Consider the following 14846-nt stretch of genomic DNA (forward strand, 5'->3'; position numbering starts at 1 on the left):
CTGTGTAGGTTTACATGCAATCTCCACTCTATTAGGTACATCTGTACAATCTAGTGCAATACAATGCAACAGGTTTGCCAATTACCACTAAACACAAACCACGGCAATCGCAAATTGGAACTTGAATATGACGGATTACCAATCTTGTTAGACTCTGTCCACTAAGGGACCATGAGTATCACTGCAATCCAGCCGAAAAGTGGTGAGATGTTTCACACCCAATAACAAATGTCAATTTCATGGTGGTGCTAGCAGGACTCACCCTCTGGGGAACATGAACATCTGTACGAAAATTTCAAGGCAATGTAATAAATAGCCGCTACGATATTTCCATCTGGACCAAAGTGGTGGACTGTATGACCATCCGATCTGTACGTGGTAGTGGCCTATAAGCAAAGTTCTGGCATTGGAATCGGTCTTGCAAAGGACAAAAACTGTATTGGAACATCTCTGACCCAAACAGTTGTACTGTTGGCTGACTTTGTCATTTGTCCCTGAAAATCACCGTGTACGCCGTGTTGACTTTTTGGCCACTAGAGGTTCCTACAGCTCTTCCATAGAGTTAGTGACAGAACAGTCGACTGGGCCACCAGCCCAGCTATTACCATCAATTCTGTCCATTTCTGGAGTCAAGTACGGTATGTCTTGAATTTGGCCAAGCAGTGAATGGCTACTAATGGCCAAGCAGCAGCAGGGGGAGAGCAGTCTGGCGCTCCCTGTCACTTACACCATCTTCACGTTGGGTTTCTCCCACTCAGCGTGAGCAGGGAGCAGAAATGGGTCACCGTCGCTGTTGTTGGCTGCCCTGCTTGGCCTGCAGGATCTGGCACCGTCGCAGCCAGTGCGCCAACATTCTACAAGTCAAGCCTTGGAAACTACTCGAAGCCTCCAGGGAAGCAGCCTTTTGTTTTGTTTGACTCTAACAGGTCGCATGAATACCCCCCTTCTGCCTCCTGCACTTCTCAGCTACCCTACTCCCCTGGGCACTGTCCCAGCAGGCCTTGGGCATTGTGACTTCTCCCTTCTTAGTTACTCTCGCTCTCTCTCCTTATGTGTATGCTCTTACAAACACACACACACACACACACACAATCCATCTATCTCCCGTGAACACTCCCACTAAATCCTTGGCAGCAGACAGTGACCACCCTCTTTTCTTTCCTGTCCCCCACCACCACCACCACCACCACCACCCTCGCCCCCCCTCTCAAGCAACCCCTTCTCAAATTCAAGATCAACTGGCTATGACATCATGTCTGGTTGCTGGGGGTAACGAGACGGCCGGGACGTGACTTCTATAAGGTTCGCTCAGTTCCCTCCATCTCCCCACTTTTCCTGCCCCGTTGGTATCTTGTTTCCCTTCTCCTCTGATTGCAGTGTCTCCCGTCTGCCACTAGAGGGCACATGGAGTCCACTGTTGTCACTGTGAGAGGTTCTTTGAGAGCCCGTCTTGCAGTCAGCACATGCACACTTCTGACATGCTCTTTGTCTCGCAATCAATCACTTTTTTAGTGGATCGTTAATCTTCTTGTTTCATTTTTCCGAACAACTAATGCTGTGCGTTTTGGTTCAGCCTTGGAAAGTAAAACCATACTTCAGACATCATGTCCCACTCGGCAGTAAACATCAATGAGCTGTTTAAGAAAAGTATATGGAGACACGCTACACGGCAATAAGTATGCAGATACCCCTCGACATATACTTTTATTACTTTTGGTGTAGGGCTGTTATGGTTTGGTTGAGGCCTCCTTGCTCCTTGAAAAGAAGTTTAAATGCCGCGGCATTCAATGATATTTCAGTCAATAAAAAGGGGAGGACCCTGTCCCGTTTCAACATGACGGTGCCCATGTGCATGAGAAAAAAATGGTTTTTCCCAATTTGGTGCGGCTTGGACAGAACTCTGACCTCAACCCCACGCAGCACCTTTGAGATGAACCTGAACGCTGTCAGGCCGTCTCTGAATCTGTGACCGACCTCTTTATAATGCTCTTGAGGCTGAATGGGAGCAAATCCCTGCGGCCAGGTTAAGAAATCCGGAGGAAAGCCTGAGGCCAGAGAACTGGGGGCTGTTGTGGCAGTGAGCTGCACAAGGCCATGACTTTGATTTCAGAACACGATGTTCAGAAATCCCTTATAGATGTGATGTAGGTGTGTCCAATTACTTTTGGCCACATAATGTAAAATAAAAAGTGAATCATTCAAAGTGAAGTTAGATAATGCAGAGTAAAGGCACAATTGCAACAAATAAGTCTGGAAAACTGGCAAAGCAGTGGAACTTAAAAAGATGAAGATTTGAGTGAGAAAGAGGGGATGGGAAATAAATCGTTTTGCGCATATTGAGCAGCGAGGCAGAGAGGATCAGGAATGGGAAAAGCAAGAGAACAGAGGGCAGAGAAACAAGGGAGGGGATCAGCCGAGCAGCTTCAGATGGTTTCCATGTGTTGAGGAGCAGAGCTGAGCTGGCTCCAGGTGGGTGTGGTTGGACACTAATGAGAAAAGTACTGTGGTAATGGAGGAGGCATATGAATGAGGCGCGGAGTGGCGAATGGGAAGGAACGAAGAAGGTGAAAGAGGAAGAAAGTACGAGGCGGAGAAAACGAAGAAGAGAGAGGGAATGAGAGTGGAGCGGGACAAAGCTAGAAAAAGAGGGAAAGTGAGGGAGAGGAGTGGGGTTCAGCGAGAAGACTGAGAGGAGAACGAGCAAGAGGAGGGAAGTGAAAAAGGCAGCGAGGGAGAAGGCCTGCTGCCTGAGGGGTTGGCTCCATACGTGCCAAATAAACAGTTGAGCACATATGGTAAACCACACACGTACTGTAAAATACAGATATACAAATGCACACTGCTGGTGTGCTGCGGGATGGTGTGAGAGGAAACCCAGCAGCAGGTTTCGGGGAGTGAGGGAATAAGAAATACTTTGGCGTACATCCACGCAGTTAATACGTTTCCAGAGTCTGACCGGTAATCACAGTCGAAACAGATGAGTTTCCCGCCTCACTTTAACACACAGAGATGGACTGCCAGTGTACAGCCCAGAGTCCTACCTGCGTCTGCTGCGGGATGTTCAGAAAGTTGTTGTCCCGTGATCCGATGCCGACAAACCTGTTGGGAGCTGTGGCGCCTGGCGTGGAGTATGCTAAAGAAACAGAAGAAGAACAAAAAAGGCCATCAGTGCATACACAGAAACAGCTGGTCCGTCAACAGGTACAAGCAATAGTTACATTCTGGGATATGTGCATATTCACGTTCTTACTTAATGTTAGATGAGAAGATTGATACCACTCTCTATTGTAAAAATGAAGCTACTGCTTGCAGCCCGTTTGCTTAGCACAAAGATATAATACATATAACATGTTAATATGTGAGTTATACAGATGCTTGTCGGTGGATTTTGTTACATTTGAAAATGCCAGACTAGCCGTTCCCCCTGTTTCCAGTCTTTATGCTATGCTAAGCTAAGCTAAGCGGCTGCTGGAAGTAGCTTTAAACTCAATAATTGTAACCCAGGCAGTGAATAAGTGTATTCCAAAAAATGTCTAGCTATTCCTTTGCTGATAGTAGCATACAGTATATTTGCTGGATTTTGAGTATGAAAATACAAAAAGGAGGGAAAGTGCTAGCTGTCTAAAGGTTACAAAATCCACCTATCACCCAGTTATATCTTGTTTGATTATTCCCTTCAAAAGTCTAAAAATGACAGGGGGGGCTCAAGAAAGTGGTGCACATGGCCAAGAAATAGGCCATTATTACACATTTCAGGTTTTGTACAATTTAAACCAGTAAGACAAAACATATTAACTGGTGAGCTCTACAGGTGCTGGCAGATGGTTTTTACTACCTTGACAGCGCCAGACTAGCTGTGTCCCCTGGTTTCGAGCCTTTATGCTAGGCTAAGCTAAGTGGCTGCTAGCTGTAGCTTCATATTCAAGAGAGGTAGGCTAAAACCCTTCTCTTAAAAGCAAAACATTTAAACTGGTAGGCTGTCCAGAACTAACAGATTCCACCTACCAGCAACTCTAAAGCAACTGCTTAATCTCTACAAAAAAAAAAAAGAGTTTGCTACTGCTAGTGGCGCGTTAGTTTAGCACAAAGATACACAAGGTGATAAAAAGTGATGATGCGAGATGGACTTTGTTACCTTTACCCTTGCCAGGTTAGAAACCACCCCTTTCCACTCTTTATGCCAAACTAAGCTGTCAGTAGTTTTATACTCAAGAGGGGTAACCCAGAAAGCGAATAAGTGTATTTCCAAAAATGTCAAGGTACCCCTTTGTTTGTACTAGCATACAGTGAACCTTATTCTTCACTTTTGTTGAATATATAATAAAAAAATATATACAAAAAGATAAATTCACTAAGTTCTTCAGAAAAGTGCCGCTGTATTTCATTGAGGTCACTAAAACTCCACAGAGATGCCTGCCAAAATCTGGTATGCAAACTTAGATCTCCCTGAGTGATTAAGTCCCGTTGATAAACTCAGTTGGAAGTGATTGGGCACACCAGGATCTTGACGTTGAGGATCAGTCAGGGACAGCTAAAACCCACTGGCATCAAAGTCTTTGACAAATTTAGGGCAGTTTGAGGCACCCTACGGACTCCAGCATTTGAATCCTACTGAGGGATTCAAGATGCAGTGTACGGACTTGTGCATGTGTGCGTGTGTGTTGAGGAAAGGGAGGAAGGACAAGGAGGAGAGAGACAGAGAGAAAAGAGAATTTGGAGATTTACGTGCATGGACATATACAGTATACATCCATGTGTTTTCTAGGAATCGGAATAACATACATAAGACATAAAAGACTTTGAGACGCTGACTGGGGGGTAAAACGCAAACACTAATTTGAAGGACAGCTAAAAACAAAAAAAAAATTAAAGTGCTCCATCCAGTGCCCCTCCTATCACAGGTGAGGAAGACAAATGCATCGTGAGAAAAGCCCCACAGTTGGACTGACATCACCCTTCACCCTTAAAAAAACACACCCTATTCAGCTTAACAATCACCAGACAAAAAAAAAAAAATAAAACCAAGAAGTTGAAATCAGCTCAACTGATAATGAATAAAAAATGTCCACTAATGTCCCAATTTCTACTGGAATGTTTGGAGTCCACATAAATTAACTGCCCTAAATTTGTGCTCGTCGCAAGTAAGAATCAATTAATGATCAAAACCTCAAGTTTTAAAAAAAAAAAAAAACGTTTTGCTAATGAGTCCAGCAGGGGAAGAAAGGAGGATCTAAAAGGAGAAGAACTGGGTTGGTGATGCAGCTTCCACACCAGACAACGCAGAATGGGCTCTAAGACTGTTGGGGGGGCCTAACACGGAACCCTGATGAGCACCACAGAAGTCCATTTAAGAAAGATATTTCTCACCAGATCACTGGTGGCCTTGATCTACTCTACTGAGCTCCACAGTATGCTTGCTTCCATAGCCTTCCAAGGGTTAAGGGAGGTGAGATGTTGGATACACAGGAACAATGATGGCACGAAGTTGGAAGAACAATGGCAGGGGTCTTTTCACTGGAGAGGGTTGGGGTTTTCAGATTTTTTTTTTTTTTTTGTTGTTGTTGCTGGTTTGGTTTTGAGAACGGTCTCTGCGGGGTCACTTACACGGAGATGCGGGCGAGGAGAGTCCGCCATCAGGGGGCGTGCTGTTGGGTTTAGAGTCGGGCATGGGGAGGGGCACTGGGCGGGCCACTGGGGGAGGTGGAGGCAGCAAGAAGGAGCCTGGCATTTTGCTCTGGCCGCTCCCGTTTGGCTGCAGACAACACAAATAGGGTCAGGAGGGCGACATGCGACAATCCGCAGACACGGGATGAACAGAGGACGCAGCTCGGGAGGCCAGGTCCAAAAAAATATCCATGACGGAGGGGAGGGGGGAGGCGATGGTGGAAGGAGGGAGAGGAGGTGGTGGGAAACAACAACCAAAGGAATGATATATGTGGACGGCATCTTTTTATGGAGGTGTGAGAAATAATAATCACCACAGGGTTTGATAGGAGTGGGAGCTGGAGCTTGAGGTGAGAGGTTCCACAGGGGTGGTCCGTGGTGGGTGGAGGAGTTGTGGAGGAGGGGAGTGAGCAAATTATTGACTGGGTTCGTCCAGAAGATGGCAAGAAATCAAAAACCATGGGAGAATACTCGTCTACACAAGCACAACACCACCAACGATACCAGCACCAAACAACCAAACTCCAACTAAAATCGTAACAGCTAGAGATGAAGACAGAAACACGATGACACAACACAGGACGGGTATGCTTGACTGAAGTGTGCCGTGACTGATTCACCCTCGTGCTGATGGTTGTAATTTCTGAGGGGTTGGGTGGAGCAAAAAACAAAATAAAAAGGGGGAGGAGAAGGAACGTCGGGGTCTGAAACAGCAAACGGCAAAATGACATTGACAAGACAATACAAAGATTTGTTGACTAACTGAGTAAACAGATGTCTAGTGTGTTCACTTGTGTTGCTGTGGTGAGCATTTCTGTGTATTCCTCTTACGTTGCACGTCGAAATACAACACCATGAAATAAGCACAGTCCACTGACCGCAATGATATTCATGTCATTGTAAAATATTACATTTTAGAGCAACGTTAACAAAGTGCTCAATACAGCTGCTTTTATACAATTGACATGTATACGGAGGCAAAAACAGGCCACAATACTTTGAGTTTCATACGCAACTGAATACCTAATTCTGAAATGTAATTATACACCTCACTGAAATAGTTTGAAATGTATCTGTCTGTCTTTATGTGGTTGAATTCCCTTCTTTTAAAATTACAGAGGTCATTTTCATGTCGTAAATATCAAAATTCAGTTCCAAGTTTTTTGCAGTATCCAATGTAAAAAAAGAAAAAAAAAAGAAAAACTTTTCAAAATTCAGTTGAGTCACATTCAGTTATAAATATTCAAGCCATGTAAAGAAATAAAAATACAATACAATTCAGGTAGCTTTAAATTTGATGGTTATTGATTTGGTTATATTCACACACCATTTAACATCCTGGCTATTGAGGATCAATCAGGCAAAAAATTGATTTAAACCTCCGATGAGTGATTGGAAAACTTCGACAACGAAATCTTTAGACCAGAAAGTTTATTTTGAAACTTGAAATCTACTGGAATCAAACCACGTAAAGCCAGACAGATGGTTTTATAAGTAAAATGTCAATGCTATGAATTCAACGTAATTTACATTTATTATTAATTAACCAATATTAAGTATTCAGTGATTGTTAAATATCACAATTAGGTATACAGTCGTGTATTAAAAATGTTTATTAGCATTTTGGCCTTTTTGTGCTTCCATACACAAATCTTTCAAATAGCATAGTTCTTGATTTTTCTAATATCAGTGGTCTGTTAGTATTTTATAATTGCTAACACTTGCATAAATGGCACATTTGATTACAGTTACAGGGTTCTCCTCTCTGGTGGCAAGTCTTACCTGTCCGGCGGCCTGCCCCGAACCATCAGCACAGACAAACTGCACAAATTCCTTCAGGGGGTCCTGTCCAGGGTGGTGGTGGTAGCGGATGGTTGGGTGGGTGAAGTAGGGGCTAGACTGCTGGATGATGGAGGGAGACGGGAAGTGCAGGGCCGAGGCTGAAGCACGGGGACTCCCTGCCAACAGAGATATTTGTATTAGATGAACACAAGTGGAGACAGATGCAGAGAGCGAGAGGGAGACGTGAGCCGCTGAATTTCTACACCCTCTTACAGACGGGAGAGATGTATTTAGTGATTAATGAATGATAGCAACAATGGGCCATCACGTCACAACTGGAAACGATCAAGTTTTAATCTGGTTTTAAAATGTCGAACATGAAAGGAGCGCCGTTTTTCCAAGAAAAGCTGATTTCGAGTTAATAGCCATTATGGGCATTGCTCATAATGTTTTATGATCACTCCAGTAAATCTATACAGCTTTATGGGAGGAGATTTACACACACATTGCATTCATATGTGCTACATCACAAACACTTTATAGCAGTTGAAGTGAACTGAATTCAGACCTGCACACAGGCGAACACTGCGCTCGTCTGAATGTGCGCAAATTCAATAGATGCAAGCGTTGTATTTTAAAATCAGATCCAAATAGCCTGTAAAAGGAAGAAAAGCACAAAGAGATCATTGAGTACTGTCTTAAATTAGCCGGTCTTAATGCCCGCACGCCTGTGTGCTGTTTTGAGGGTGTGATTCATTGGCGTTGATGCAATTTGGCATCGGCTGACGGTAAAGCCGTTCGCTTTTTTTCATCTGACTCATTTTGTTTCCATGACAGAACTTATTCGTACGTTCACACTGTATGTCTAAGTTGATGCTTTTCTGTTAATGGGCTTTAGAGCCTCATATCTGAAGATAACTATGCGTGCGCGTACGACAGGTGTGGGGACGTAAGTGATCTCAGCATTCAGCTGCTAATAAGCTTTAAAAAAAAAGAAAAAAAAAAATAGCATTCCTTGTTCTGTTTTACAAAAGAGGAAAATGGAGGGACTCGGACCCGGCAGAGCTGAATATACGTTCGAGGTGTGAGAGGGGAGCAGTTGGTTGAGCCCTACCACCAAACACAAAGCCCTCTCTGTCAGACCTATATCCATTACTAAATCTGCTTGATTTGTATTAGAAGCCTGTTCTCCTCTTAGCTGTGCCAGTCTGACACCCACCCCATCCCATCCAGGCCCCCCAGCTGCCCACGTCGGGCTGCCAACACTCTTTGGTGCTTGCATCTTATACATTGTGTGTGTGTGAGTGTACTTCATGAGTGTGCCAAACCCGCTGCATTACCCCCCAGACAGGGGCCTATGCCTCTGAGCCCAGCAACACCTTGCTCGCATGCCAGGCTTGCCTGCTCCCCAGTGGAGCCGTCTCCCTGCTTCTATTAGTCCCCTACTAATCCCATTAGAGACTGGGTGAAGGCCAAACACTCTGGGGGTTTGGGGGCGGGTTGGGGATAGGATGGGGTGGGGTGGCAGTGCTTGTGGGGGGAGACAGGATCAGAGGGAATCCCTACACCCCTACCCTCTGCCTCCAGAGCAGTGGTTCCCAACCTTTTTGTCTGGTGTACCCAAAACCCTGTCAGATGAACTCAGTTACCCCTTCATTGACACCATTCACCGCATTCCAAATCTGTTCCTTTGAGTTCATTTTCAATTAGATTGTTTTTAACATTATTGATTGAACAAAAAATAATACAATTTCATATTATTCAACTTTACTGAAATATTTGACTCTCTTTGCACTTGCACTGCCACTTGGACTGGCAGAAACAACCATTTATCCATTAGCCTACTTTGAGTTAACCATTTCGACCATTTATTGCTCACTTTTAGCTTTTTACCATTTATCAATAACTTACAGCTTTCCATTTTAATCGTTTAATCATCGCTGTTAGCTCACTATTTCTACCATTTATCAGTTTCTTTCAGCTACCTCTTTCAATGTTTTAACCATTGCTTTTAGCTAGCTAACGTTTACCAAATTGATTGGGGGTGACCATTTCCACTCACCATTTATCAATTATTGTTGTCAATTAAGGATTATTGTCAGTCATTCATACATGACCCTTAGCTGCCTTTGTATTTCTCTTAGCTTCTCTTATTTCAACTGTTTATCCATTGCCAATAGCTATTCATTTCAATGCATTACTAGCTAACTATTTCAACCATTTACAAATACATTCACTTAAGTATTTGAATCTTGATTTCATTACTTTGCAACACATCATGTTCAGGTCTTACAGCTGACTCATATGTACATGTATATTTCTTCAATTAAATTGTGGTGGGTGGCCAGCACTGTCACCTCATTGTCAGCCTTTGTGTGTGGAGTTTGGGTTTCCCCACTTTTCTCCATGAGAATGAGTGGTTGTGGGTTTGATTGTCAGTGGATGTCTCCGTGTGTTGGCCCTATGATCGACTCTCGCCCAGTGTCAGCTGCAGCGCCCCATGACCCTAAAACATATGCAGGTCTAGCTAACGGGAGGATGGATGAAAATGCTGACTTGTGTTTTTGTCAAATTAGTCGAGGTAGTCCACAATCTTCCATGAAGTACCTGAGCACCTTTAGTTGGGAATCTCTGCTCTAGAGGAAGCATGGCTGAATATTGCTAGATGGATTAAAGTACCAAAACCACCGCACCGCTGCACGTGGCTAGCCCTTGCAAGCTCCGCAGCCCGACTTCTCCAACCCCTAAATCCCCTTGGATCTAGACTTCCACACAGAAAAACAACAACGCTCATGATGTGGTAAGCACTTTCACGCCAGTGTTGGACCAGCAGCAGCTTGCATAAAGTAAGAGTTTGTGTAAAAAGAAACAAATCACCACCGTATAAATGACAACTGCTTGGCCACAACAAGGATGGGATATTGTGTATGTGTGCTCATGTTAGCGTGAATATGAATGTGTGTGTGTGTGTGTGTGTGTGTGTGTGTGTGTTTTTGTGGAGATTGGATTTGCTGTAGTTACATCTCAACAGGCATAGGGCCTGTCAACAACCACGGAGGAGGGTTTAATGACACGGCGGTCAACCTCATTGCTTCACATCTGCTTGGTGGCTTAAGAAGCCTTTGATGTAGCCTAGCTGCAGACCTACAGCACATGGGTAATTATCTCCAGTGGGCTCCTTCACTGGGCGAATTCACAGACGTGCACTTTCCAAAGAGAAGAGGAAGTCTCTTTGTCGATCTGTGCCCCGGTGATATAATGAAGAGATGATTTATTGTTGGAGCTCCTCCGGCTCTGTTTGATATCTGATGTTGTCGCGAGCTGCTTGTTTCAGCCTGGTGGAGGATCAGCTGGTTCACACTGCAACTCAGAGCCATATTTCCTGCTCTTGCCAGCATGAATAAAGACTTGCGCTCCCACATTGAGATCCAATCCAAAGTTCCCACACAGTCAAGAAAAGCAAGTCAATAAGAATTTGGAAGAAGAAGTGAAAAACGATAGGAAGGAAGAAAGAAGCCAGTGAAATGGAAATACCCAAAAATAATTTGCTGTGGCCTCCTCCTCTCACTCTGTGCAATGTGTACCATATTCCTATTCTGAGATATTACAGGGCTCTAGGTCTGCTGTGTGGTAATTTGATAACAAAAACATGAATTTAGGAATACGCACCATATAAGGATGGTATCAGGATCCCCTTAAAACAAGATTCTGTCACAGCAAACCTCTTAAAGATGGGACCTCGAGAACCACATGAGGCTCTGGTCCTGTCAGTTGATGTTGCTCTAGTGTTGCCCACTTTGCCTGGTTGCCCTTATCACACCCATGCCAAACAGATGAAGAGCTCCTTAGTGACTCAGTATTGTACTTTTACGAAGAAGGGGGATTCACAAGACGAAGAAATTGAAGAAACGGTTAAAATCAAAGCAGCAGAAGCTGGTATGTGCTTACTTTTAGTGTTGGACCAAGTTCCAAAAAACCTGGATCCTACATTTCCCATAATGCAACTTAAAAGTGTCATCCATAAATTCCCCCTGCCTCCTTAACGCCCACCCTTTTCAAATCTCAAACCTCCAGCTTGTGACACTTCATGTTGAAAATATAAAGTTTCAAGCCCAAGCTGAGATAACCCTGATGACATCAGTATGACATCATTAGGGTTATTCTATTCACTTCGGAATGCTCTCTAGAGAGCCATGATTTACATAACAAAGCTATTTTCACAAGCCTAATAGTATTCACTGTAACAAGTAATGTGGGTTCAAAACTTATTGTCTGTGAAGAGCATTCAAGAGGTCCATCAAGAGATTCCACCAAAATGTGATCATAACAAAATGTGTTGGTCATGTTGAGTCATCACTTATTAACCTTTCACCTGAAATTGCTAAGTATTTACAGTCTAATGAAATAATATAATAAATAATAAATAATAAATAATATTTTATAACCTTCTGGTCAAAAATGTTACATTTTAGGTTGATTTTGTTGCATTTGAGACACTTAAGAATGTCTGTTCAGTCTTTGCATTGTGTCTGGACCAGGTCTTCAGTTTTTGCCACTTTTTCAGCTTTCAGAAATGTTTAAAACATATGTCAAGTGTCGTGACACATGACAAGATCGTCCAGGAGTCGAGAAAATGGCACTTAATCATAAAGAACCAATGCCGAGCTCAAAGTACGAGAGCTTTACAATCAAGGGAAGAGATGTGACAGGAGAGGCAGCAGAAACCCCCTGGTCTTCCATTCTTAGAAGAAGAAAGTGACCTTTATAGAAACACCAACCATCCACCAGACAGACCCCAAAAAAGTCACACACCACACCCAGAATCCCAAGAAGCTCCGTCACCAGCATGGCCTGCACCCTACAAGGTCCCAAGAGGAGGCAGAGGTGCTTGCCAAGATTTAATTCCCAGCCACTCTCATCTCCCAAAGACAATGCTCCCAACTGTGCGCCAGGGGGAAGGGGTGGGGCCCTGAAGAAGTGGGGGGGTGGGTAGGAGGAGATGGTGAGGGTGGGGAAGAGGAAGGGTTGGGGCGATCAGGGGGATCGGGAGCTGGGTTGGTCTCACCTGGTCTCACTCCCGCCAGTATTGGCATTGGGTGGTGGGTGAACGCCATGCGGGGGGACCTCGTCTGGGAGGACAGGGCGCTGAAATCGAATTTCCCCGGCTTCTTAAGAGAACTAGGCGATGAGAGTCCTGGCAAAAAGGGGATCAACAAAATGGCAGAACAGAGACGAGGTTTTAATCAAACATGGCTGCTTTTCTTACTTCGACTCTACTCAAAAAAAAAAAAAAAAAGATAGAAAAATAAACTTATCACTCTTAAATTTGATTGCAAGAATCGAATGATTATGACTGAAATCAATGGACTGATCGATTGATTCATTCATTGATTTGTTGATTGGCTTAACATACAGATGGGTTCTCACAATCTGTCCAATACTGTACGTTTCTGTACAGTCGGCGGGCTGTACCATGTCCGTCAGATTGAGGGGGTGGTGGTGGGGGGGTGGGGGGGGGTTGAGGGCAGGGTCCGGTGAGAGGCCATGTTTTGAAGCAGCAGGGGTTCAGAGCGAAGGGAGGTGACGGGGGGAGAAAGGGGGAAGGGGTGGGGAAGTCGGGAGGTCGGGAGGCTAGGGGGCTAGTGTCAGGAGAGAGGAGAGCTGGGAAGTGCAATGGCGGTCCAACTGTGGTCGCCACTGGAGTGCATGAACAACACAGTAAAGTCTTGCTCACTGGTTTTACTCGCAGGGCAGGCCGCTGAACCCAATTCAGAGATGCCTCCTTTACAAGATCTAACTAGTTCCAAACCACAGAGACCTCCGAGCTCAGGGAGCTGCAGGAAGTCAACAAAACACACCAAGCAACCTACTCAGCGCACTTGTCAGGATGCCTCTCCAGAATGAATCTGATCCTGGATGGCCTCATATCTGGGGCAGACTTGTGCTTTTTCAAGCCAGAACGAGCCGCTCGGCTACATATAGCTGCGGGAGAGCGAGCCAAAACATACATCAACTGATCCTCTGATGTAGTGCCCTTCTGCATATCTGACTGTCAGGTATTTTATGTTGCTGCTTTAAAATGTACAGTATTTCACAAAGAGGTGCCTTCTGAACTTTCCCACACACACAAACACACACACAGATACACACACAAGCTGTTCAGGCTGAGTGGCGAGCACCGGGCAAACTGCCAGCCAACGCTGGATGGGAGAGCGGCAGAAAGATGGAAGGAGTTAAGCGGCAGAGGAGCGGTGACGGCACAGCCGACACACATAGACAAACATATTAAAGTGTCCCCCTCTGTCTATAAATGTCGGGCTGAGGCTGGAGGACTGCATGAAATATCCCTCAGTTTGGTAAAAACGGGCACACTAAGTACAGGCCAGGCTCACCAGCGGACCAGAAACATGGCCAAAAGTGTGAGAGCTACAGATAAAAGAAGCTCTCTTCTGTGATCAAGGCCTCGTGCGGTGGGTGCAGAGGGAATTTATTTTGATGTATGGTAATCCAAAGGCACAATTTAGACTTTCAGGGTTTGAGGACCAGCGCCAAATGGTGTATTTGACCTCTGCCGGGGAACCGCAATGTTGAATATATGCTGAAATAAAACTCTGGAAAGAACAATCCATAAAGCAGAGAATAATGAGGAAGTAAAAAGTATAGAAAAGTACATCAGCGTGGACACACAGTCCTCATTACTTCTCGCTGGAACAAAGTGGACTCGTGTTTTGCTTTTGCTCCACATTTGGTTAAGAAATACAGTGATAAACAACCTTGGCGAGCGAAAGCCCCATAAACTACTAAACGACACAATATTCACACATATAAAACAAATACACTCAAATAAAGACGTGGGTAATTTCAACATGGCCCAAAGAGACGTGGAAATAGATTTTATGAGCTAAGCGTATAAAGTCTAACAGAGCAGATTTCTGAAAAGCTTTTTCTTTAATGCCACACTGGGAAATGTTTTATCACTATTTACCCACAATGCTCATAGGCAGCATGGGCACAGCTGTGCTTGTGTGGGCACCGATAAGTATAGAAAAAGGTGGGCGCCAGCACTTATGTTCGGCAAGGCACATCATGTGACACATGTAGGTGGGAGGAGCGGATACAATAAGCAGGGTGAGATAAATTTTGTTTACTGGTGGAAGAGTGAAAAAAAAAAAAAAAAGAGGGATAAACACAAACAAAGTAAAATCTGAGATTTTATTACAACCATGGCTGCGAAACCAGACGGGCACAAGATGTCTTGGACCGAATTTCACGGGAGAGCCAGACGAAAACGCTGCTTTCTTTTGGTTGTGCACGCATTTTATTGAATTTAATTCCCTTTGTATTTAATAAACGAGATAAAAAGACAGACAATTCAACCTTTTGGTGCATCTGCGTCTTGT

General features: G+C 44.4%; 1 protein-coding gene across 22 annotated transcripts in view; it reads right to left on the minus strand.

Moving 5' to 3' along the window:
• The window catches only part of nfixb (nuclear factor I/Xb), a 163119-nt gene that overhangs the window by 7064 nt on the left and 141209 nt on the right, over positions 1–14846 (minus strand). For 13 of the 22 annotated variants that reach the window (XM_030408094.1, XM_030408102.1, XM_030408098.1 and 10 more), the window contains 4 exons: positions 12512–12640; positions 7447–7622; positions 5605–5752; positions 3042–3133 (listed from right to left, as the gene is read on the minus strand). In XM_030408094.1, the coding sequence (XP_030263954.1) occupies positions 3042–3133; positions 5605–5752; positions 7447–7622; positions 12512–12640 (545 nt within the window). The remainder of the gene's footprint in view (positions 1–3041; positions 3134–5604; positions 5753–7446; positions 7623–12511; positions 12641–14846) is intronic. The other 9 variants (XM_030408106.1, XM_030408103.1, XM_030408105.1 and 6 more) reach the window with 3 other exon arrangements.

Source organism: Sparus aurata, chromosome 23, assembly GCF_900880675.1.
Source record: "Sparus aurata chromosome 23, fSpaAur1.1, whole genome shotgun sequence".
Taxonomy (NCBI): Eukaryota; Metazoa; Chordata; class Actinopteri; order Spariformes; family Sparidae; genus Sparus; species Sparus aurata.